Source organism: Hyla sarda, chromosome 2, assembly GCF_029499605.1.
Source record: "Hyla sarda isolate aHylSar1 chromosome 2, aHylSar1.hap1, whole genome shotgun sequence".
NCBI lineage: Eukaryota > Metazoa > Chordata > Amphibia > Anura > Hylidae > Hyla > Hyla sarda.
The window spans coordinates 494,500,635-494,527,388 of record NC_079190.1 but is presented as its reverse complement, the minus strand read 5'-3'; the positions used below and the strand labels follow the sequence as shown (position 1 = coordinate 494,527,388).

Genomic DNA, 26,754 nt, shown 5'->3' with positions numbered 1-26,754 from the left:
CCAGCTGTTGCAAAACTACAACTCCCAGCATGCCCGGACAGCCAAAGGCTGTCCGGGCATGCTGGGAGTTGGAGTTTTGCAACAGCTGGGGCCACCCTGCTTGGGAAACACTGGTCTATGTAGAGGACAGGAGCTTCTTCAGGGTCCTGTAAGTAAAAAAGTAATGGAGTCGCCCTCACCTGGTGTCCAAAGGAGCAGCTAACCCTGGTACAGGTAAAGAGTACAGAACATGTAATACCTCCCTGTACTGTAGGGGGCGCTACCAGACACCAGTCAGTGCATACACTTCAGTAATACAGGTAAAGTGTACAGAACATGTAATACCTCCATGTACTGTAGGGGGCGCTACCAGACACCAGTCAGTGCATACGCTTCAGTAATACAGGGGTTTTACCAGTGAATGCCCATTTTGATTGGTTGGTTCTTCCAGCCATTGACACGTTTCACAGATCTGGACTGTCCGTACATTGTATGTTGAGTCTGGTTTCAACTTACGATGGTCCAGAAAAGACCATTGTATGTTGAAACTATTGTATGTTGAGGCCATTGTAAGTTGAGGGATCACTGTACTGTGTTCCCTATGACCCAACTACTCTCCTTTAGCAAAGAAGCTGTTCCCGTAGTGAAAAATTTAGAAATGAGACTTTTGGACACTGGGATTCTTAACTTTACTTAAACTTCTTGTGCAATTTCAACAAAATGTAGATGCTTGGGGACAGCTTGGAATGTTACAGCTTTTTAGCCAGAAGAACGGATATTTGATCACTGTCCCTTTAAAGGAGTTCTGTAGTGAAATATAACTTATCCCCTATCCAAAGGATAGGGGATAAGTTCTAGATTGCGAGGGGGTTGACTACTGGGACCCCCCGATCTCCTGAACAGGGCCCCGGCAGCACCTGCACGGAGCGGCGGCCGACTCTCCGACCCTCAATGTATCCCATAGAGATACATGGAGGGGGCATATCGGACGTGGCTTCCTGCGTGGGTCGGAACTGCCGCTTCTGGCAGACTTCCGGGGCCCTGTTCAGGAGATACCGGGGGGTCCCAGCAGTCGGACCCCCCGCAATTTATAACTTATCCTCTATCCAAAGGATAAGTTAGATTTAACTGCACTACTAATTTAAAGGGGTACTCCGCTGATCAGCACTTGGAACAAACTGTTCCAAGCGCTGGAGCCGGTGTGAGGTGGTTTTTTGCGCCCCCGTAGATCCATGCGTCCGCTCCTCCCCCAGCTCTCCGAACATTTCCAAAGCTAGAGCTGGGGCAAGGGGAGGCAGGAGGTTCACGCCCCCTCCCTGAGCTCGACTGGACGCAGATCTCTACGGCACGCCCCCTCCCTGAGGACATAGATCTCCACGGCAGGTCCCCTCCCTCATCTCCCCTCCCTGAGGACGTAGAGCAGTGCTCCCAATGAGCTCTATGTGTAAAGGGGGACATACTGCAGGGGCTAAAGGGGACATACTGTACGGGCTAAAGGGGGACATACTGCACGGGCTAAAGGGGACATACTGTACGGGATAAAGGGGGACATACTGCACGGGCTAAAGGAGACATACTGTACGGGCTAAAGGGGGACATACTGTACGGGCTAAAGGGGGACATACTGTACGGGCTAAAGGGGGACATACTGTACGGGCTAAAGGGGGACATACTGCATGGGTTAAAGGGGGACATATTGCATGGGCTAAAGAGCCCTTACAGTATGTCCCCCTTTACACATAGAGCTCATTGGGAGCACTGCTCTACGTCCTCAGCTCGGGGAGATGAGGGAGGGGACCTGCTGTGGAGATTTACGTCCTCAGGGAGGGGAGATGAGGGAGGGGACCTGCCGTGGAGATCTATGTCCTCAGGGAGGGGGCATGCCGTAGAGATCTGCGTCCAGTCGAGCTCAGGGAGGGGGCGTGTACGTCCTTCCTCCCCTTGCCCCAACTCTAGCTTCGGAAATGTTCGGAGAGCTGGGGAAGGAGCGGACGCATGGATCTACGGGGGCGCAAAAAACCACCTCACACCGGCGCCATGAGCTCGTGATGTCATAGCCCCGCCCCTCATGATGTCACACCCCGTCTCCTCGATGCAAGTCTATGGGAAGGTGTGTGACAGCTCTCACGCACCCTCCCATAGGCTTGCATTGAGGAGGCAGGTCGTGACGTCATGAAGGAGCGGGGCTATGACGTCACGTGCTCCCGGCGCCGGCTCCAGCGCTCGGGAAACAGTTTGTTCCAAATGCTGAGCAGCGGAGTACTCCTTTAATGATGCTTTTATAGCAGCTTTACTGAGTTTAGCAATCTTGAGGTGCTCCTTAGCATGTGTATGTGAAATGTCTAAAGCAGATGTGAATGATTTTTATTTTTTAATCCAAAATGACTGAAACTACTGATGAGGATCTTCACAGGTTGGCTTACTGTGGTGCAATATGTAGACTTTTCGTTAGTCACACAACTATGGTTATTTGGATGTGGTAGCCAAGCACTAACTCCGACCATAGACCAACAAAGACATTAGTGTATTGCGGAGAGTTCCTTGTTCAGCCTTCTTCTTTCTGGCATAGACAATTTGCTCCCCCTCAGAGATTAAGGAACCTGTAGCACAATATCCTCACAACGTAGACAGGAGCAGAAACAGTGCCTTGAATGTAGACTGAATTGTACCTATTTAGAAGACATGTGGCCTAATTGTAGCAATGTCTAGCGATAGCAGTGCTAGGGGGGTACATATGTGGCACTAGCTAGGACCAGGCCTCAACTGGTTCTAACATTTCTAGGTCCAGCCCTGCTCCTGGCATAGATAGTTTAGACTAGGGCATTGTAGACAACCTTTAGCACTGCTGATGTTTTGGATCTTCCTTGATACTTTGGCAAATTTTGGCTGTAAGAGCATCATCAAAAATGTAGTGCCGGAGTTTGCCTATAACTGGACTAGGGACTACTTCTGCAACCATTGGTTGGGAGAATCAAGTGACCAAAGCATCATTCATCTTGGTACAGTAAATGCAGAAATGTTAACTCTTTACACTTTGTAAGACTTTGTGTATACAACTAAAGTGGTGCAATGCCGATAAATACATTAGCATTAAAGGGGGATTTCCAGCATTTGAAAATGTATTCCCTATCCACAGAATAGGGTGTAAGTGTCATCTTGTGGGGGTCCGACCTCTTTTGACTCTCCTTGTGTGTAGCTGGAACAGTTGTACTTGGACACAACATTATTTACTTGTGTCCTGCTTGGTAAGTGGAGTTGACACCATCTCTTTATCTCTTTCAGTTCCCCCTTTTATTCAGCCATTTGAGTCCCAAAGATTTTCCATCGGTCAAAGAGTATTTATCCCATGTGTTGTGGTCTCTGGTGATCTGCCCATCACCATCACGTGGCAGAAGGACGGGAGGCCGATCCCAGCAAGTCTTGGAGTTACTATTGACAACATTGACTTTACAAGCTCCTTAAGGATTTCCAATCTCTCCCTGATGCACAATGGGAATTATACCTGCATTGCCCGTAATGATGCAGCCGCTGTAGAACACCAAAGCCAGTTAATCGTCAGAGGTAAGTGTCCGGTGTGAATGGACATCCACATGGTACAGAAGACAAATATATTCTACTGCAGCTGCCACACATCTCTTCAGACAGCTTTCCAAGACCGATATGACTGGTTATATGTACATGTGGACAAAGTAGTGAGATAAAAGGGCAAACCGTAATAGTATTAGTGCCCCAATGCCGTTAAAGTTTTCTTTTATGCTCCCAAACAATAGGTAGATAGATCCCCCTCTTTGGTAGATAAGTAATCTTCCACCATAATATTGCCCTCTTTGCACCATCAGTATGGTATGTCTCCCTATATTAAGTAGGTAGGTAGCTGTGCCATATTAGGTAACTAGGTAGGCCCCCATATTAGGAAGGTAGCCATATTGGGTAGGTCCACCCATATTAGAAAGGTAGCCCTATAATAAAAGGGTATTCCGCTGCTCAGCGTTTGGAACAAACTGTTCTGAGCGCTGGAGCCGGCGCCGGGAGCTCGTGATGTCATAGCCCCACCCCTTCACGATGTCACACTCGGCCCCCTCAATGCAAGTCTATGGGAGGGGGCGTGACGACTGTCACGCCCCCTCCCATAGACTTGCATTGAGGGGGCGGGGCGTGATGCCATGAGGGTGGAGGGACTATGACATCACGAGCTCATGGCGCTGGCTCCAGCATTTGGAACAGCTTGTTCCAAATGCTGTGCAGCGCAGTACCCCTTTAAATGGGCACTGACAGATACAAAAACTTTTGATATGTTGTAAAGCATGTATAACCAATAGGTTTTGCAATTGCTTTTATTAGAACATTTTCAGTATTTCATACTGAAAAAGACAGTCAAACAACTGTCCCCCCTGCCTGCTTGGGCACATACTAGTCCTGCTGTGTCCATGCATCATCATCATGTCATGGACACACTTCCTTGATTGACAGCTGTGAGCGCAGGGCTCACAGCTGGAGGAAAAATCCTCCCACTCTCAGCTTGTGTCCCGCTACTGTCAGTGAGGACAAGCTGGGAGTTGTAGTTTTGCTAATGCTAGGGGAGATGTGAGCAGAAACATACTGAGGGAGGGGGCGGAGACCTGCACAGTGAGGCCACACCCCCTCCCTTTGAGAGGAATTCAGACTAGTGAGCTAAATTAAAAGTTTAATAAAAAAATAAATAAAGGTGCTAGACACATAAAAATTAGATGTACATGGTCAGGATTAGGTACTGAGTGATATATAAAAAAAATGTTTTTTTATTGGATCTGACGGGTACACTTTAAGTAGGTAGGGAGCCCCCCTAATTAGGCAAGTACTGTAGGCCATATTAGGTGGGTAGCTAGGCTTCCCTATATTACGTAATTAGGTAGACCCCCCCCCCCATATTTGGTAAGTAGCTAGCCTTTTCCACCATATTACGTATGTAGGCCATCCCATCTTAGCTAATTAGGTAGCTACCAATATTCGGTCGGTAGTAGAGATGAGCGAACTTACAGTAAATTTGATTTGTCACGAACTTCTCAGCTCGGCAGTTGATGACTTTTCCTGCATAAATAAGTTCAGCCTTCAGGTGCTCCCGTGGGCTGGAAAAGGTGGATACAGTCCTAGGAAAGAGTCTCCTAGGAATGTATCCACCTTTTCCAGCCCACCGGAGCACCGGAAAGCTGAACTAATTTATGCAGGAAAAGTCATCAACTGCCGAGCCGAGAAGTTCGTGACGAATCGAATTTACTGTAAGTTCGCTCATCTCTAGTCGGTAGGCCCCATGTTTAGCTAGGTAGGTAAGTTATTAAACTGTAACATACCTTCTACCTACTCCCACACTCAGAAGCTCGTTCTAGTCTGATACGACATCATGCCACCTACACAAGGATACAGACATCCGGAGCAGCTTCCAGCGTCTGCCTATATCTCCCTGCTCTGCCACACTGGACAATGCAGTACACAATAGCACATTCTAGTGTCAGGTAGGATCGAGACGCTCTGTATTTGCTCCGCCGCCTCATTCTTGTGTAGTGTTGAGCACGAATATTCGTAATGCGAATTTTTATCGCGAATATCGGCACTTCGAGGTTTTGCGAATATTTAGAATATAGTGCTATATATTCGTAATGACGAATATACTTTTTTTGTGGTCTTTTTTTCACATGCACATTTATGTGCAAATTTCATGCAAATTTTTGCATGGGAAAAAAAAGTGAACGAACGTAGCGAATATGCGAATTTCGCAAACATAGGACGAATAATCGTCAATATATTCACAAAATATTGCAAATTCGAATATGGCCCCGGCCGCTCATCGCTATTCTTGTGTCACAACCTTTGGGTGCCAGTTTGGGTGGGCAGATGGTTAGTCCGGCCTGTGTGCACTGTAGCTGTGTCTTCCTTTGCCAATCCCTACAGTAGTCAGAGATCAGCAATGCAGAGTCAGGCAGAAAGGATCACAAATGTCTTCTGTTGTGGGAGAAGGCCAGGTATCCCATATCGTAATTGTTATACCCTCACCCCAACAAGAGCGAAATAGAAGTATAGTCCAAGGCAACCTATTGTCTCTCCACCAGATACCTGTATTACAGTATCTTCCAGTCACATCTGTGCACCCGAATAAGTAGCTTAACTAAAGCTATGTCTCCGCCTTAAAGGTACCTAAGTCCCAGGGCCCCCTTAGAGGTTTTTTTTTATCACAGAATATGCTCTGGGTCATAGCAGAGTTCTTAAGTAGCATCCACTGTCACTGATAGGGCAAATGGAAATGGGCCAAATGCTCTTGTGGTGAGCCAGGGTGAATGGCGGGATCACAGGATGTAGGTGGATGGGGCAAGATGGTATTAACCCCTAATGTTCGTGACGCCAGAGTGGTTTTTGGGCATCGGGACGAACCCAAACGATATCTCCCCTATCCCAATGGCTAGGCAGTGAAAATGAGAGTCCACAACCAGGTTCTGGTTTAACGGAGGCTTTACTGAGGTCAGATAGGTGTTATAGTCTCTACAGCTAGGCCGGAATCCCAGAGAGGTGGCCAGGAACACAGAAGGACCTCGCAGATTGCTGGGACCAATTATACTTGCAATGGACTTTAGATACTTGACTTTAGGCTTGACTGGACTGTAGGTAGTGACAGCAGACATAGACTTGACTTACTGGAATGACTGTAGATTTGAGGCCTTCCAGGTGCTGGACACTAGCACTGAGATCTCTGGTCTCCACTGTTCCTCAGCCGGAGTGATGGTGTAAGGGAGAATTGTAATAGCCACCGCCTTATAAAGGGGGGCTGAGCCAGAAGCCCATAGGTCAAGCTGCGGGTCATGTGTTAAGCTGGTGACTCTCTTGGTAACCTAAACATAACATGTAACATCTCACAGGTCCTTTAGACAATTACATTAGTCCTCCAAAGGTCCTTTATAATGTCTATATATTAGTATACTGACTATACATATAGTACAATAAATAACATTGTACTAATAGCAGGGGAAACACTGCAGGGGAGCCCCCAGGTCACTGAGGGACTCAAACTGACAGGGCCTAAGTGTAGTACAGGACCATGTTCTGTACTGGGACATTACACTCTTTTTTTTTTCCCCTCTCATCACTTTAAATGTTTTCTTTAAAGAGTGTTTTTAGAGACATTTTGTCAGGAGGCAAAGGGAGTTGACCTATAATCACAATTGAGGTATTTTATGAAGAGTAGAACTATTTAGGCTGTGTTCACACATTCAATTGCCACTGCGTTTTTAAGGTTTTTACCTGCATTTTGGCTGTTTTCGCTGCAACACATTTTTAATATAATTTGCACAAGTGCCGTAAAATAGCAACATTTTTGCTGTGATTTTGGGAACGTCAAGGCAAAAGCAGGAAAAACGCAGCAAAAATACAGTATGAACACAGCCTCAGCAGCAGTATACAGATAGAGCTGGAGGAGAGGTGTATAACTATCATATATCCTCATTCCATAGAGATAGCAGCAGGAGCAGCAGTATACAGATAGAGCTGGAGGAGAGGTGTATAACTATCATATATCCTCATTCCATAGAGATAGCAGCAGGAGCAGCAGTATACTGATAGAGCTGGAGGAGAGGTGTATAAATATCATATATCCTCATTCCATAGAGATAGAAGCAGGAGCAGCAGTATACTGATAGAGCTGGAGGAGAGGTGTATAACTATCATATATCCTCATTCCATAGAGATAGAAGCAGGAGCAGCAGTATACTGATAGAGCTGGAGGAGAGGTGTATAACTATCATATATCCTCATTCCATAGAGATAGAAGCAGGAGCAGCAGTATACAGATGGAGCTGGAGGGAGGAGTATAACTACTATTTATTCTGATCCCATAGAGAAACGAGCAGCAGTATACAGATAGAGCTAAAGGGGAGGGGTATAACTACTATATATCCTGATCTCAAAGTGATAACAGCAGCAGTATACAGGTAGAGCTGGAGGGGAGGTGTATAACTACTATATATCCTGATTCCATATAGACCGCAGCAGCAGTATACAGATAGAGCTGGATGAGAGGTGTATAACAACTATATAGCCTGAACCCATAGAGATAGCAGCAGTATACAGATAGATCTGGAGGGGAAGTGACTTACCCGGAGAGATCTAATAGGTGATAATATCCAGTAGTTCACAGGAAGGCAGCTGACCCAACCTCTGCACGTCCCTGGTCATAGGGTTGGTTCTCCAGGGACTGAGGAAGACGCTTGACCATATCCAAGATATAGAAACAAGTCCAAGTGAAGCTGCTAGGGGAGTGGTCTCAAACTGTGGCCCTCCAAATGTTGCAAAACTACAACTCCCAGCATGCCCGGACAGCCGTTGGCTGTCCGGGCATGCTGGGAGTTGAAGTTTTGCAACATCTGGAGGCCCACAGTTTGAGACCACTGTGACCTAGAGCTTTAGTATAGTGATCTCCGCAGTGCAGGTGACCTCTGATAACCAGTAGTGTTGAGTGCGAATATTCAAAATGCCAATTTTTACCGCGAATATAATCACTTTGCGATTTCGCGAATATTTAGAATATAGTGATGTATATTTGTAATGAAATTTTTTTTTATGCGAATATTTATGCGAATATCAGCACTTCCAGACCGGACACTGATCCCTCCCTTCTTTTTGGTGAAAGATATAATTGCGCATGCGCACTATGCGAATTTCATTACGAACATAACATAGCGAACATAGCGACTATGCGTATTTCGCGAACATAGGACAAATATTCGTCCAAATATTTGCGAAATATCACAAATTCGAATATAGCCCCTGCCGCTCATCATTAATAACCAGGAGATAAGACTTATAGGAGAAGTGACAGTTCCTATATTTTTTATTTATTTATATTTTTTGCTCACTTTTTTTGCTCATTTTTGCAACTGATCTGATACCTTTACATCCAGCCGGATTTGTCGGCTGCTTTTTTTTCTTCCTGAGGGTAGGCAGAGGTCATTGCTAAGCCCAGAGGAACGGGGAGCCATCACGAAAATGAGAGCAGTTGCTAAGGAACGGCCAACCTTAGCCGCTCGCTTCTCCTGCTGCAGCCTCACCCTGACTGAGATGGCTGGAGATGCCGCATTCACCTCACGTCTACACCGCTTTTCAGTGTAGGAACTGCGTGCTATCTACCGCTGAAAAATGGCCTTCACAGTCCTCGTAGGGTGTTCTGCAGAAGGGGGGAGATGGGCCACGGCGGCTGCGTCTTCTGCATCTTGTACAAAACCCACATAATAGGGGTTATTAGAGGTTATCACATTATAAAGAACTGGATGTTCCAGCATGTTCTTGCTGCTTTTTTAGGGTATCTAAACTCTGAATTTGGCATTTGGTTTCTACATCATTTACCATAGGATACCGCACCTCTGCTGTCCTGCTGCGGGTCCTTGTTACCCTCAAAAGGGCAGGTCCAGTCAAAATTGTTATTAAAATGGATGGTGTAGTAAACATTACTATATAGTATAAGCAAATGAAAGTTATCTGATACTAAAAGATTGTTTCCTGTGTTAATATTGGGCCCCCTATAAACAAAAACATAAGTGCCATAAGGCCATGTTAACATGTCAAAATTTCCTTGCCGGATTTCTACTACTATAATACTGCTCCTATGTACAAGAATATAACTACTATAATACTGCCCCCTATATACAAGAATATAACTACTATAATACTGCTCCTATATACAAGAATATAACTACTATAATACTGCTCCTATGTACAAGAATATAACTAGTATAATACTGCCTCCTATATACAAGGATATAACTACTATAATACTGTCCGTATATACAAGAATATAACTACTATAATACTGCCTCCTATATACAAGAATATATCTACTATAATACTGCCTCCTATATACAAGAATATAACTACTATAATACTGCTCGTATATACAAGAATATAACTAGTATAATACTGCCTCCTATATACAAGAATATATCTACTATAATACTGTCCGTATATACAAGAATATAACTACTATAATACTGCTCCTATATACAAGAATATAACTACTATAATACTGCTCGTATATACAAGAATATAACTAGTATAATACTGCCTCCTATATACAAGAATATATCTACTATAATACTGTCCGTATATACAAGAATATAACTAGTATAATACTGCCTCCTATATACAAGGATATAACTACTATAATACTGTCCGTATATACAAGAATATAACTACTATAATACTGCTCCTATATATAAGAATATAACTACTATAATACTGCCTCCTATATACAATAATATATCTACTATAATACTGCCTCCTATATACAAGAATATAACTACTATAATACTGCTCGTATATACAAGAATATAACTAGTATAATACTGCCTCCTATATACAAGAATATATCTACTATAATACTGTCCGTATATACAAGAATATAACTAGTATAATACTGCCTCCTATATACAAGGATATAACTACTATAATACTGTCCGTATATACAAGAATATAACTACTATAATACTGCTCCCTATATACAAGAATATAACTACTATAATACTGCTCCTATATACAAGAATATAACTACTATAATACTGCCTCCTATATACAAGAATATAATTACTATAATACTGCTCATATATACAAGAATATAACTACTATAATACTGCTCCTATATACAAGAATATAAGTGTGAAAAAAGTAAAAAATAAGTTTTGAAGGCACAGTTACAGCCCATAGGACAATGACAACATAAGATTTTCTGGGAGCAGCAAATAATGGATCGATCAAACACAGCAGCACATAAACTTATATCTAGTACAATAGAAATCCTCCTCCTCTTTCTGACCGATTTCAGCCAAATTTAATAGGGTTGTGTATCCGACCCTAGTATGTTATTATGTTACATTTAAAGGGGTACTTCGGTGAAAAACATTTTTTTATTTTACATTTATTTGTAAATGACTTCTATATAAAAATCTTAACCCTTCCAGTACATATCAGCTGCTGTATGCTCCAGAGGAACTTTGTTGATGTAAATGATCAATTACTCGAAGAACAAACCTCTGCTTCCTGTATTTACCTGATAATTCAGTCACCTATATACTGTTATTGATCACTCCCTACTGGCCAGCTTCTATTATTACAATGCTGATTGAGTTCAATAGGAGGACTCTACAACAAACAACACTACAACTCCTAGCATGTGCTGGGGGTCCTATAGAGGTTTACTCCTGGAGTTAACCAATTCAGTCGACTATATTTTGTTATTGATCACCCCCTAGTGGCCAGTTTGAGTACAACAATAACAGGACTACAACAAACGACTCTACAATTCCTTGCATGTGCACTGATGGGCCTATACGGTTTTATGCCTGGTGTAACCATTTTTGTGTAAAAAAATTTAAATTTATATATATATATATATATATATATATATATATATATATATTTTTTTTTTTTATAAAAAAATATATATTTTTAAAATTTTTAATTTACAGTTATATATTTATTCATAATATGTGTGTGTGTGTGTGTATATATATATATGTATGTATATATATATTTACATTTTTATTTATTTTTATTATATTTATATATTTTATTTATTTAAATAAAAAAAGTTATATTGTATAAAATTAGACCCAATGTTACTCCATAGCTTACTATATAGCCAGACATTACCAGTAGATAACAGACTTAAAGGGACGCGTTTACTAATGTGCACAAATATGTCAAGTTCCTCCTAGATTCGTGGTCCATCCCACTGACCAGGACGGGATTTTTAGAAAGGCTGTGATATTGAACTGCTCCGCGGAGGGTTACCCTGTGCCTAAGATCGTGTGGAAGTACTCCAAAGGTAATGCCCATATTCTCATGGCTCCGCCTCTTTACTTCATCATAGCTTTTGTTCACTTTTGTTGTTTTTTTTTTTTGCCCCAAAAAATCTAAATAAATTAAAACCAATAAGTAATGTGGGGGCCGAAACTTATTGAGGGTTTATAGATGATTGTTGGGTCAGAAGGCAAAATATTCTGTGTATTGTCCAAAGAATACTGTCATAAATAGCACAAATGACAACCCACTATCCAAATATCATCATACAAAGCACAAATGGAACCACACTATTCAAATATCATCATACAAAACACAAGTGACACCCCATTATCCAAATATCATCATACAAAGCACAAATGGCACCACACTATCCAAATACCATCATACAAAGCACAAATGGCACCACACTATCCAAATATCATCATACAAAACACATGACACCGCACTATCCAAATACCATCATACAAAGCACAAATGGCACCACACTATCCAAATATCATCATACAAAGCACAAATGGCACCACACTATCCAAATATCATCATACAAAGCACAAATGGCACCACACTATCCAAATACTATCATGCAAAGCACAAAGGGCACCACACTATTCAAATACCATCATATAAAGCACATGACACCACACTATCCAAATACCATCATATAAAGCACAAATGGCACCACACTATCCAAATATCATCATACAAAGCACAAATGGCACCACACTATCCAAATACCATCATACAAAGCACAAATGGCACCACACTATCCAAATATCATCATACAAAGCACAAATGGCACCACACTATCCAAATACCATCATACAAAGCACAAATGGCACCACACTATCCAAATACCATCATACAAAGCACAAATGGCACCACACTATCCAAATACTATCATACAAAGCACACATGGCACCACACTATCCAAATACCATCATACAAAGCACAAATGGCACTATGCTATCCAAATACCATCATACAAAGCACAAATGACACCACACTATTCATAAACCATCATACAAAGCACAAAAGGCACCACACTATCCAAATATTATCATATAAAGCACAAATGGCACCACACTATCCAAATACCATCATACAAAGCACATATGGCACCACACTATCCAAATACCATCATACAAAGTACAAATGGCACCACACTATCCAAATACCATCATACAAAGCACAAATGGCACCACACTATCCAAATACCATCATACAAAGCACAAATGGCACCACACTATCCAAATACCATCATACAAAGCACAAATGGCACCACACTATCCAAATACCATCATACAAAGCACAAATGGCACCACACTATCCAAATACCATCATACAAAGCACAAATGACAACACACTATCCAAATACCATCATACAAAGCACAAATGGCACCACACTATCCAAATACCATCAAACAAAGCACAAATGGCACTATACTATCCAAATACCATCATACAAAGCACAAATCGCACCACACTATTCATAAACCATCATACAAAGCACAAATGGCACCACACTATCCAAATACCATCATACAAAACACATGACACCACACTATCCAAATACCATCATACAAAGCACAAATGGCACCACACTATCCAAATACCAACATACAAAACACAAATGACACCACACTATCCAAATACCATCATACAAAGCACAAATGGCACCACACTATCCAAATATCATCATATAAAGCACAAATGGCACTATACTATCCAAATACCATCATACAAAGTACACATGGCAACACACTATCCAAATATCATCATACAAAACACAAATGGCACTATACTATCCAAATATCATCATACAAAGCACAAATGGCACCACACTATCCAAATATACAAAGCACAAATGGCACCGCACTATCCAAATACCATCATACAAAGCACATATGGCACCACACTATCCAAATATCATCATATAAAGCACAAATGGCAACACACTATCCAAATACCATCATACAAAGTACAAATGGCAACACACTATCCAAATATCATCATACAAAACACAAATGGCACTATACTATCCAAATACCATCATACAAAGTACAAATGGCAACACACTATCCAAATATCATCATACAAAACATAAATGGCACTATACTATCCAAATACCATCATACAAAGCACAAATGGCACCACACTATCCAAATATCATCATACAAAGCACAAATGGCACCACACTATCCAAATATACAAAGCACAAATGGCACCGCACTATCCAAATACCATCATACAAAGCACAAATGGCACTGCACTATCCAAATACCATCATACAAAGCACAAATGGCACCACACTATCCAAATATCATCATACAAAACACAAATGGCACCACACTATCCAAATATCATCATATAAAGCACAAATGGCACTATACTATCCAAATACTATCATACAAAGCACAAATGGCACCACACTATCCAAATACTATCATACAAAGCACAAATGGCACCACACTATCCAAATACTATCATACAAAGCACAAATGGCACCACACTATCCAAATACCATCATACAAAGCACAAATGGCACCACACTATCCAAATACCATCATACAAAGCACAAATGGCACCACACTATCCAAATACCATCATACAAAGCACAAATGACACCACACTATCCAAATACCATCATACAAAGCACAAATGGCACCACACTATCCAAATACCATCAAACAAAGCACAAATGGCACCACACTATCCAAATAACATCATACAAAGCACAAATGGCACTATACTATCCAAATACCATCATACAAAGTACAAATGGCAACACACTATCCAAATACCATCATACAAAGTACAAATGGCAACACACTATCCAAATACCATCATACAAAGCACAAATGGCACTATGCTATCCAAATACCATCATACAAAGCACAAATGGCACCACACTATCCAAATATAATCATACAAAGCACAAATGGCACCACACTATTCATAAACCATCATACAAAGCACAAATGGCACCACACTATCCAAATATCATCATACAAAGCACAAATGGCACTATACTATCCAAATATCATCATACAAAGCACAAATGGCACTATACTATCCAAACATCATCATACAAAGCACAAATGTCACCACACTATCCGAATATACAAAGCACAAATGGCACCGCACTATCCAAATACCATCATACGAAGCACAAATGGCACTGCACTATCCAAATACCATCATACAAAGCACAAATGGCACCGCACTATCCAAATACATAGCATGTATAAATAATAGCGCCATACAGTGTCCTTATAATACTGATGAACTGTGTCTGCAGTGCTCATGTAACACATGGAGACAACTGCAATAAAGGTCAGCTGGGAGAAGTAGTCCTTTAGCTTTTATGTCATGTGACAGGGGGGTGTAGCTAACCCTGTTTTCCCTGTAAACCCGACTGAAAGGAGTTGTTCTTGTACTTCAAAGTGCAGGTATGAGACCTCTGTGCATTAGGATTCCATGAAACAACAATTTTAACACTTTACTGAAACTTCTTGTGCAAATCAATAGGTTTTCTTTAGTACATAGGATTTTACAGCTTTTTTTTTTTTAGATAAAAGAAGGGATATTTGGTCACTGTCCCTTTAAAAGATGATTTGCAGCAGATTTACTGAATGGAAAGTCACCATGTGAGCTATTAACACGTGAGTGTAGTGACAGATGCAGATGTAGACAGGGTACAGATGCACTAACTCTGACAGCAAGTATTTGCAGAGAGGTCCTTGTTCAGCTTCTTCTCCCCTGATTTAGATGAAACTCCTTACTGGAGCCAAAGACAGTATGGACTGGGACTTGCTTGTAGAACAGAATGCCACCTAGAAATAGCACTTTGGCCTAGGTTTAGTTATGCCTAACAGGAGCAGAAGCTAGGACATGTTGACAATAGCCTGGCCTGGAATGACCAGCAGGTTTGGTTTCACATCTTCTCCACAGAGAGGAGTCTGGACTAGATACTTCTCCTATAGCTATAGACTTAGGGAGGGTGACGTGACCAAAGCATCATTTATCTGATAAAATAGAAATGCAAATTTTAACCCTATGTACACATGTCGGAAAATATCCGCATATAAAATCTCTGTGCGGACATTCCGAAGACTGCAGACGGCGTTAGGATTGCACAGGAATGCGTCATCTCATAGACGGCTATGCGTTCCGTGCAGGGTCCGGAGAGAGAATGAATGTCTTCATTCTTTATGCGGACACGGAAATCGGACTTTCTGTGCCGGAAAAATCTGGAACAGAAATTCCGATATGTGAACAGGGGCTAACACTTCTGGAATACCTCAGTGTCTTCTGTTCATGTAGTGCAATGCATATGAGCAGCTTTGCTAGTAAACACCCAGTACCCCATACAAAAAAACTTCTTTAGTGATGGTAGCTGTCCCGGGTGCTGCGCTGCGCACTGTGGTCATGTGCTGTGCTGGTCGTGGCGGTGAGGCTGCATCAAGCAAACATTTGGCACTTAGCTGATTGTCTCCGCTGTTTCCATTGTAATTTATTCATTCCCTCAGGAAATTGAGTGGAAAGCTTAATCACCAGACACGTGCGCTTATTACAGTGTGCAGCGCACACCGCGAAAAACAGTGAGACCATAAATAATCTCAAGCTGATTGGAGAAATAATAAACAAACATTCTGCCCTATCTATCTATCTTATATCTATCTATCTATCTCATATCTATCTATCTCATATCTATCTATCTCATATCTATCTATCTATCTCATATCTATCTATATATCTCATATCTATCTATCTATCTCATATCTATCTATATATCTCATATCTATCTATCTATCTCATATCTATCTATCTATCTATCTATCTCATATCTATCTCATATCTATCTCATATCTATCTCATATCTATCTATCTATTTATCTATATCTATTTATCTATATCTATCTATCTCATATCTATCTATCTCATATCTATCTATCTCATATCTATCTGTCTATCTCATATCTATCTATCTATCTCATATCTATCTATCTATCTATCTATCTATCTCATATCTATCTCATATCTATCTATCTATCTATCTATCTATCTATCTCCTATCTATCTATCTCCTATCTATCTATCTATCTCCTATCTATCTATCTATCTATCTCATATCTATCTATCTCATATCTATCTATCTATCGATCTCATATCTATCTATCTCATATCTATCTATCTATCGATCTCATATCTATCTGTCTAGCTCATATCTATCTATCTATCTATCTTATATCTATCTCATATCTCTCTATCTATCTCCTATCTATCTATCTCATATCTATCTATCTTATATCTATCTCATATCTATCTATCTATCTTCTATCTATCTATCTCATATCTATCTATCTCATATCTATCTATCTATCTCATATCTATCTATCTATCTCATATCTATTTATCTATCTATCTATCTATCTATCTCATATCTATCTATCTATCTATCTATCTATCTATCTCATATCTATCTATCTCATATCTATCTATCTCATATCTATCTATCTATCTCATATCTATCTATCTATCTCATATCTATCTATCTATCTATCTCATATCTATCTCTCTATCTATCTCATATCTATCTATCTCATATCTATCTATCTCATATCTATCTATCTCGTATCTATCTATCTTATATCTATCTCATATCTCTCTATCGATCTATCTCATATCTATCTATCTAGCTATCTATCTCATATCTATCTATCTATCTCATATCTATCTATCTATCTATCTCATATCTATCTATCTATCTCATATCTATCTATCCCATATCTATCTATCTATCCCATATCTATCTATCTATCTCATATCTATCTATCTATCTCATATCTATCTATCTATCTCATATCTATCTATCTATCTATCTATCTCATATCTATCTATCTATCTCATATCTATATATCTATCTATCTCATATCTATCTATCTATCTATCTATCTATCCCATATCTATCTATCTATCCCATATTTATCTATCTATCCCATATTTATCTATCTCATATCTCTCTATCTATCTATCTATCTATCTATCCCATATCTATCTATCTATCTATCTATCCCATATTTATCTATCTATCCCATATTTATCTATCTCATATCTCTCTATCTATCTATCTATCTATCTCATATCTATCTATCTATCCCATATTTATCTATCTCATATCTATCTATCTCATATCTATTTCGTGTGTGAGCAGACATAATGATGTACCCATCATAGAGGCAGACTGGGCCCATTGAGAGATGGGGCCTGGCATGGAACTGTGCCCCCCACTTTCTGTCCCAAAGTCTATGGGGGTTGCTTGCAGGGTAAAGATGTCTACAGCTCCCATTGGGTTCAATACTAGCTGTTGATATCTATATGTAGAGAGCTCCCTCTAGAGGTGGATGTGTGCACCCAGATTTTTTCTCATTTTTCTCCATGACTGTGTAATATAAAGCAATAGAACCTGTTCTGAGTGTAGCATTGGGCCCTAATGTGTAGCATTGAGGGGGCCCAGAGTGTGACCACAAAACAAACAGATATAAATTACCTAGAAAGTTATCTTATCCTCCATTTGCCTTCAAAGCTGCATTAAAAATTCTTCTTGCATCTGGAAATAGATAATAGTTTATTTCCTAGACCAGTGTTTCCCAACTTGGGTGGCTCCAGCTGTGGCAAAACTACAACTCCTAGCATGCCCGGACAGCCAAAGGCTGTCCGGGCATGCTGGGAGTTGTAGTTTTGCAACAGCAAAAAGCACCCTGGTTGGGAAAAACTTCCCTAAAGCAGTGGTCTCCAAACTCTGGCCCTTCAGCTGTTTCAAAACTACAACTCCCAGCATGCCCGTACAGCCAACAACTGTCCGGGCATGTTGGGAGATGTAGTTTTGCAACATCTGAAGGGCCACAGTTCAGAGACCACTGTCCTAGAGCCGAGTTCCCCCAACCTGTGGCATGCTGGGAGTTGTAGTTTTGCAACAGCTCAAAGCACCCTGGTTGGGAAAAACTGCCCTAAAGCAGTGGTCTCTAAATTTTGGCCCTTTAGCATTTTCAAAACTACAACTTCCAGCATGCCCGGACAGCCAACAACTGTCCGGGCATGCTGGGAGTGGTAGTTTTGCAACATCTGAAGGGCTACAAATCAGAGACCACTGTCCTAGAGCCGAGTTCTTCAACCTGTGGCTCTCCAGCTGCTGCAGAACTACAACTCTCAGCCATTGTCTGTCCAGTGGCGTAAATCTTTTGGAGAGCCACAGGTTGGGGAACACTCTCCTAGAGGCACAGAGCCTAGGGGTACAGCTAGGTCATAGTCATCTGGCCTCCAACAATGCATTGTTTGTGGTGTTGGGAAACCAGCAGAATGTTGAATGCAGCTCTGGAGGTAAAGGGAGTAGGAACCATAAAGCTCAGTAGAAGATAAATAAGGCATTTGTGGTGAGCCACGGGAGTGCGATGTGAGGTGTATGGGGCAGATGGTGTTAACCCCTAAATGTTCGTGACGCCAGGGCGTGGTTTGCCTATGTAACCACCCAAAGGTAGTTAGGCAGGGCAAATAAGAGTCCAAGGCCAGGTTAGGGTTAACGGTAGCTTTACTGAGGTAGACAGATGGCACAGTCTATACAGCTCGGCCAGGATCCCAGAGAGGAGACCGGTAACACAGGGGACCTCGCAGTACTCGGGACTTGCAGTGACTTGACAGACTTTAGCACAGCCACGCTGACTATAATAGACTTGACTGTAGATAGTGACAGCAGAGAGATGACTTGACTTACTGACATGTGGCTGTAATTTAGTTTGAGGCCTCCAGATGTGCTGGACACTGGTTCTGAGACGTCTGGACTGGACTTGACCTCAGCAGAGAATGAATCACAAGAGAGATTGTAGTACCCCCCCCCCCCCCTCTTATAAAGGGGGGCTGAGCAACGAGCCCATAGGTCATGCCGTAGGTCACCTGGTTAGCTGGTGCTCTCTGGGTAACAAAACATGTGACTTGAACATGTGACAACAGTATCATGTGTTTAAAGGGGTTATCCAGGAAAAAACTTTTTTTCATATATCAACTGGCTCCAGAAAGTTAAACAGATTTGCAAATTACTTCTATTAAAATTTTTTTTAATCCTTTGAGTACTTATGAGCTGCTGAAGTAGAGTTGTTCTTTTCTGTCCAAGTGCTTTCTGATGACACCTGTCTTGGGAACTGTCCAGAGTAGAAGCAAATCCCCATAGCAAACCTCTTCTACTCTGTGCAGTTCCTGAGACAAGCAGAGATGTCAGCAGAGAGCACTGTTGCCAGACAGAAAAGAACAACTCAACTTCAGCAGATGATAACTATATGAAGGATTTAGATTTTTTAATAGAAGTAATTTACAAATCTGGAGCCAGTTGATATATATATATATATATATTAAAAAAAAAAAAATTCTCCTGGAATACCCCTTTAACTCAAAGGTCCTCAAAGCTCCTTTATACATAATACATAGAACACTATGGGGGAGACGCTGCAGGAGAGCCCCTAGGACACAGAGGGACTTAACCTGACAGGGCCTAAGTACTGGGACATCACACATTCACATAGTAACCTGTGTAACATGGAGTAGCGTTAATAATGGAGTGGTCTCTTACTTCTCTGCAGGTGCTGGAGTTCCTCAGTTTCAGCCCATCGCACTGAACGGTCGTATACAGCTTCTCAGTAATGGTTCTCTACTTATAAAGCACATCCTGGAGGAAGATAGCGGCTACTACCTCTGCAAGGTCAGCAATGATGTGGGAGCTGACGTCAGCAAGTCCATGTATCTCACGGTTAAAAGTAAGAACTGGAACTATTTATTTCTTGTTAACCAGGAATTTACTTCGAAGTAGTCAGTGCGCTCCTGCTATGTCCGACCATCATCCATGGGGATAACAATAAAGGGGTACTCCACAGAAAAAATGTATATATTTTTTAATCAACTGGTGCCAGAAAGTTAAACAGGTTTGGAAATGACTTCTGTAAAAAAAAATATTAATCCTTCCAATACTTATCAGCTGCTATATGCTCCAGAGGAAGTTGTGTAGTTCTTTCCAGTCTGACCACAGTGCTCTCTGCTGACACCTCTGTCCATGTAAGGTACTGTACAGAGCAGGAGAGATTTGCTATGGGGATTTGCTGCTACTCTGGCATGGACATAGTTGTCAGCAGAGAGCACTGTGGTCAGGCGGGAAAGAACTACACAACTTCCTCTGGAACATACAGGAGCTGATAAGTCCTGGAAGGATTAAGATTTTTTTTTTAATAGAAGTAATTTACAAATCTTTATAACTTTCTGGAACCAGTTGATTTGAAACAAAAAATAATAATATTGTTTTCCACTTGAGTACCCCTTTAAGACAAATGTATCTATGGAGTTGAATAATAGGCCTCACTATGTTTGGTCAACAAGAGATTCCATGTGTAAGAGAGTTATCACCTATAGCTAGTCCAGTGTTTCCCAACCAGGGTGCCTCCAGCTGTGGCAAAACTACAACTCCCACATGCCCGGACAGCCTGCGGCTGGGAGTTGTAGTTTTAGCACAGCTGGAGGCACCCTAGTTGGGAATCAGTGGGCTAGTCTATAACTATATACGGTTCATACATACACATATAGTTCCTGACACAAACAGAGGTGTCAGCAGAGAGAACTGTGGTCAGACTGGAAAGAACTACACAACTTTCTCTGGAGCATACAGCAGCTGATAAGTACTGGAAGGATTAAGATATTTTGTATAGAAGTAATTTACAAATCTGTTTAACTTTTTGGCACCAGTTGATCACACTTCTGTCCATTTTAGAAACTGTCCAGAGCAGGAGAGGTTTGCTATGGGGATTTGCTCCTACTCTGGACAGTTCCTGACACAGACAGTGGTGTCAGCAGAGAGCACTGTGGTCAGACTGGAAAGAACTACACAACTTTCTCTGGAGCATACAGCAGCTGATAAGTACTGGAAGGATTAGATATTTTATATAGAAGTAATTTACAAATCTGTTTAACTTTTTGGCACCAGTTGATTTAAAAACAATTTTTTTCCCTCTGGAGTACTACACTTATCTGCCATAACAATACAACCACCTGCCTAATCATATTTATGGTCAGGGCCTTCCAGTGCGTATGAAACGTAAGCCTACCTAATAACAAACAAACAATAAGATAACATGACACTACTCACCTAAACCTGTAACCGAGGATGCAAGAGGCATAAATCTACTTCACCTAACATGCGGCTAGATTTGTGCCCAGGCCGACGCCGGAGGGTGCACCTTTAAGAGGGCAAAAACAGCATACCTAGGGAAGTAATATGTATACCCTTTGACATAAGATAAGGACATCAGCTGCCAACCAGGCACTCCGTCCATGGCCCAAAACCACCTCAAAGAATACCTTAGTAGCACTGAGGCCAACCCTGTCACTTCATTTGTCTTACCAGATGCCATAGCTACCCCATAAACACCGCATGCATGTCCACCACATAAACTCACCGGATGAACTGAACAAATAGGCTCCCTACCCCACTGTACCTCATGAGCCAACTGTCAGTAACCATCGTACGCTGCTACTATGGATATGGGCCAAAAACCTGACAAGCCATAGAGAAGAACCATAGTAAGGAACCCGAACGACGTGAGATATGGAACATTACAGGAGTGCGGTACCTACTTGACGGAATATGCGTTGAATCAGTGACTATATGCGTGGAAGGAACGACTGAAACATGTCCCGCGTGTGAATATGTCACCTGCAGATGAGAAAGTTAGTGACAAACATGGCAGTCATGTCCTAAAAAACGTGTCAGAAACATACGACTATGCAGTGCATCCCACCTGAAAGCGTGACAGGCAGAACAGGTATACAACTGCCTATGTGTAGTGAAGCCATTGCTCTGAAAACGTGTCAGTAACACTAGCCAAGCGGTATATCCCACCTGAGGACGTGTCAGGCATGCCAGGTATATACCCCCTATGTGTCCTGTTGCAATTGCCTTGGAAAACGTGTCCTAGACAATAGCCCAGATAATGTACTCCCCTGCGGACTTGGCAGGCAGGCTGAGATTACCCACAACCTGTAAGTATGACATGACCCACGAGTTGTATAATGGCATAAGTGCATGATGCCTAATGACCGTTATGTTAAAGCTAAAGTAACTAAATGTCTGTAACAATGGTAAACTAACCCGTTAAGTCCGAACGCTGAAATAAACCGTAACCAACGCTGAATCATTATTCGCCAAACATGCTAAGGTAATGTGACGTGCGATAGTAACGTGAGCCCAACAATGACTCTGAAACTACGTATGCTTAAGGATAAAAGAGACAGACACAACAACTATGCAATGCACCCCACCTGGAACCATGATGGGCATCACAGGTATATAAGCGTCTGTGTGCCGTGGCACTATTGCTCTGAAGCCGTGTCAGCAGCAATAACTAAGCAGTGTATCCCACCTGCAAAACGTGACAGGCATGACAGGTATACAACCGCCTATGTGTTGTGAGACTATTGTTCTGAAAGCGTGTCAGCCACAATAACTGAGTGGTTTATCCCACCTGAGAACGTGACAGGCATCCCGGATATACCACCACCTATATGTATGCGATACTACTGCTCTGAAACATATCAGCAGCAATAAGTGAGTAGTGTATACCACCTGAAAACGTGACAGGCATGACAGGTATACAACCGCCTATGTGTTGTGAGACTATTGTTCTGAAAGCGTGTCAGCCACAATAACTGAGTGGTGTATCCCACCTGAGAACGTGACAGGCATCCTGGATATACCACCACCTATGTGTATGCGATACTACTGCTCTGAAACATATCAGCAGCAATAAGTGAGTAGTGTATACCACCTGAAAACGTGACAGGCATAACCGGTATACAACAACGTGTGTGTTGTGCTGCCATTGCTATGAGAACAGTCAGAAGTCAAGCGGGCACACTCTGCATAACAGGCCATTATGAGAGATATACCATAATGGACAATAAATGTCTCATAAGTTTTAAAACACAAGATGAACAACCTGCCCATGATAAGCTAAATACCAAGACCGTGAACAGTGACCATACCTAATTCAATAGAGTAGCATGTAAAGATAACATAACCATGGAGACCACGCAGTGTAAACAATCTACCTTACCCTTTCCAATAAGTAAAAATGCCAAACCAACAAATACTATATTTACACAACATGCCATGATAACCCAACCCTCTGACACAACATGTCATATCAACATAACGCTATAGGCCACCCAAAGCTATGGTCCCGTATTCTGCGTAACACCAAAGTCTACTGAAAGCGTACAAGAAAACTAAAATGATGCGTACTGAGAAACGTGTAGAGAAAATCTATAGGACCTGCTAACGTCACCTGAGTGTAGAAATAAACTATGGTAACACATGCGAAGCAACAAGAGCTGAGGCACCAATACTATGGTAACGTACCAACATCAAACTAGTAACTTTCAGTAGAATAACCACCGTTACATGCTACAGTAACATCCGCATGCTAACCATGCTATAGTGTCGTATGGGTAGTACCAATGTTCAAGAAACGTGTCGTAGAACCGCTATAGCAGCAGCCACACTGCTGTTGTAATAAGCGTAGCGAAGATATCACCTATATGCAGAGACAATGCTACAGTAACAACGCTTAGTAAACCATGCATAACCACAGTTACCATAGGCACATATACTTACCACCGTATGCAACCATAAGCAGGTTATACTATATTCCGACAATCGTATTGCAGCATATGGAACCCACGTGCGTGCTATGCCATATAGACCGATCGTGTTAATCGTATGGGACATGTTGCTATGGCGCGTTGAACCGTATGAACACGTAAGCGTATTATATTGTGTGAAAAACATAAGCACGTACAACATATGGACACATAAGCGTGTTATGTCCTATGGTAACGGGAGCGTTTTACCCCATATAGAACATCCAAACGTGTTACACTGTATGCAAAATACATGAGCGTACTATACTGTGCAGAAACTACGAGTGTGTAGACTGTATGGATAATACGAGCGTGTAATGCAGTATGGAAATACAAACATTTTATACTGTATGAAAAATACAACCTGTATGGAAAGTACAAGCGTGTTGTACTGTAAGGAAAATACAATGCATGTAATACTGTATGGAAAATACAAGCGTGTTATCCTACATGGAAAAAAAAATTGTTGTATACTGTATGAAAACTACAAGCATGTGTACTTATATGGATGAATCAAGCATGTGTACTGTATGTATGATACAAGCGTGTATACTCTATGGACAATACAAGCGTGCGTACTAAATGGACAATACGAGCGTGCATACTGTATGGACAATAAAACCGTGTATACTATATGGACAATACAAGCATGTATACTAAATGGACAATACGAGCGTGCATACTGTATTGACAATACAAGCGTGCATGCTGCATGGACAACACAAGCGTGTATACTGTATGGAAAACACAAGCGTGTATACTGTATGGAAAACACAAGCGTGCATACTGTATAGACAATACAACCGTGTATACTGCATGGACAATACAACTGTGTATACTATAGGGACAATACAAGCGTGCATACTAAATGGACAATACGAGCGTGCATACTGTATAGACAATACAACCGTGTATACTGCATGGACAACACAAGCGTGTATGCTGTATGGAAAACACAAGCGTGCATACTGTATGGACAACATAAGCGCGCATACTGTAAGGAAAACACAAGCGTGTATACTGTATGAAAAACACAAGTGTGTTTACTGTGTGGACAACACAAGCGCGCATACTGTATGGAAAATACAAGCGTGTATAATGTATGTTCAATACAAGCGTGTATACTGTACTGGAAATATAAGCGTGTATACTGTACAAATACAAGCGTGTGTACCGTATGAAACACCAGCGTGTACTGTACTGGGCGGAGCGTGGACTGTACCGCAGACGGGAGTGCTCGCTCCGAGATCGGGCTCCCCGCCTGCCTCCGATACCCCTTACCCGGCTTCTAGTGCACAGTCCGGCCCCCTTAACAGGAAGGCCCTGTGAACCGCCACACTGCTTCCTCAATATCAATGGCCGGAACAAGAAAACACAGTCTGCTTTGCGGGCGGCAGACCCAACACCCCCTTCCCCCCAAACCTGTTCCCCGATGGGCCCTGGACGCCAGACCGTCTTGCTGGTAACTCGAAACTCCCGCCAACTGCCATGATGACGTCAGCAACAGCGTAACGTTCAATGTGCCCCCTGAACCGGCACGTGCGCGTATTTATACCACCCAGGCCCTCCCATAAATACAGGTTGTAACCAACCTTCCACATAGGTCCTCCTGGTTCCACTCCCAGCCCAAACTCCAAAGATATGTGTATGTTTCCTGAGGTGTCTGCACCAAGACATTAGCAGCAGATCCTGAAAGTTGTGAGGGGTGGCCTCCGTGGATGGATCCCACAGATGATCCATAAGATTGAGATCTTAAAGGGGTACTCGGCTGCTCAACGTTTGGAACAAACTGTTCCAAACGCTGAAGCCGGGAGCTCGTGACGACATAGCCCCACCCCCTCATGACGTTGCACCCCCTCCCATAGACTTGTATTGAGGGGGCGGGGCTTGATGTCATGAGTGGGCGGGGTTATGACATCACGAGCAGCCGGCTCCAGCGTTTGGAACAGCTTGTTCCAAACGCTGAGTAGCAGAGTACCCCTTTAAGAATCTGGAGGCCGAGTCACCACCTTGATCTTTGTCATGTTCCTCATTCGTGAACAATGGGGGAGATTTTGCTCAGGCCTTTTCAAAAATGAAAGAAGCGATCTGATTGGTTGCTATGGGCAACTTGGCAACTTTTCCTCTGGACAGGTTTTGATAAATCTCTCCCAATGTCTGTAGAGGGGCCCGGAACGTTTTCCTGCTGAAAGAGGCGACTGCCATTAGGGAATCCCACTGCCATGAAGA

General features: G+C 42.0%; 1 protein-coding gene and 1 long non-coding RNA gene across 5 annotated transcripts in view; one reads left to right on the top strand and one right to left on the bottom strand.

The window, feature by feature from the left end:
- LOC130357174 (uncharacterized) overlaps nucleotides 1-20,486 on the bottom strand; it is a 59,955-nt gene extending 39,469 nt beyond the window's left edge. The window contains exon 1 of the long non-coding RNA XR_008889123.1: nucleotides 20,414-20,486. This is a non-coding gene — a long non-coding RNA (uncharacterized LOC130357174). The remainder of the gene's footprint in view (nucleotides 1-20,413) is intronic.
- The window catches only part of DSCAM (DS cell adhesion molecule), a 586,110-nt gene that overhangs the window by 250,208 nt on the left and 309,148 nt on the right, over nucleotides 1-26,754 (top strand). For all 4 annotated transcript variants that reach the window (XM_056559695.1, XM_056559697.1, XM_056559696.1 and 1 more), the window contains 3 exons: nucleotides 3,262-3,540; nucleotides 11,696-11,815; nucleotides 20,424-20,597. In XM_056559695.1, the coding sequence (XP_056415670.1) occupies nucleotides 3,262-3,540; nucleotides 11,696-11,815; nucleotides 20,424-20,597 (573 nt within the window). The remainder of the gene's footprint in view (nucleotides 1-3,261; nucleotides 3,541-11,695; nucleotides 11,816-20,423; nucleotides 20,598-26,754) is intronic.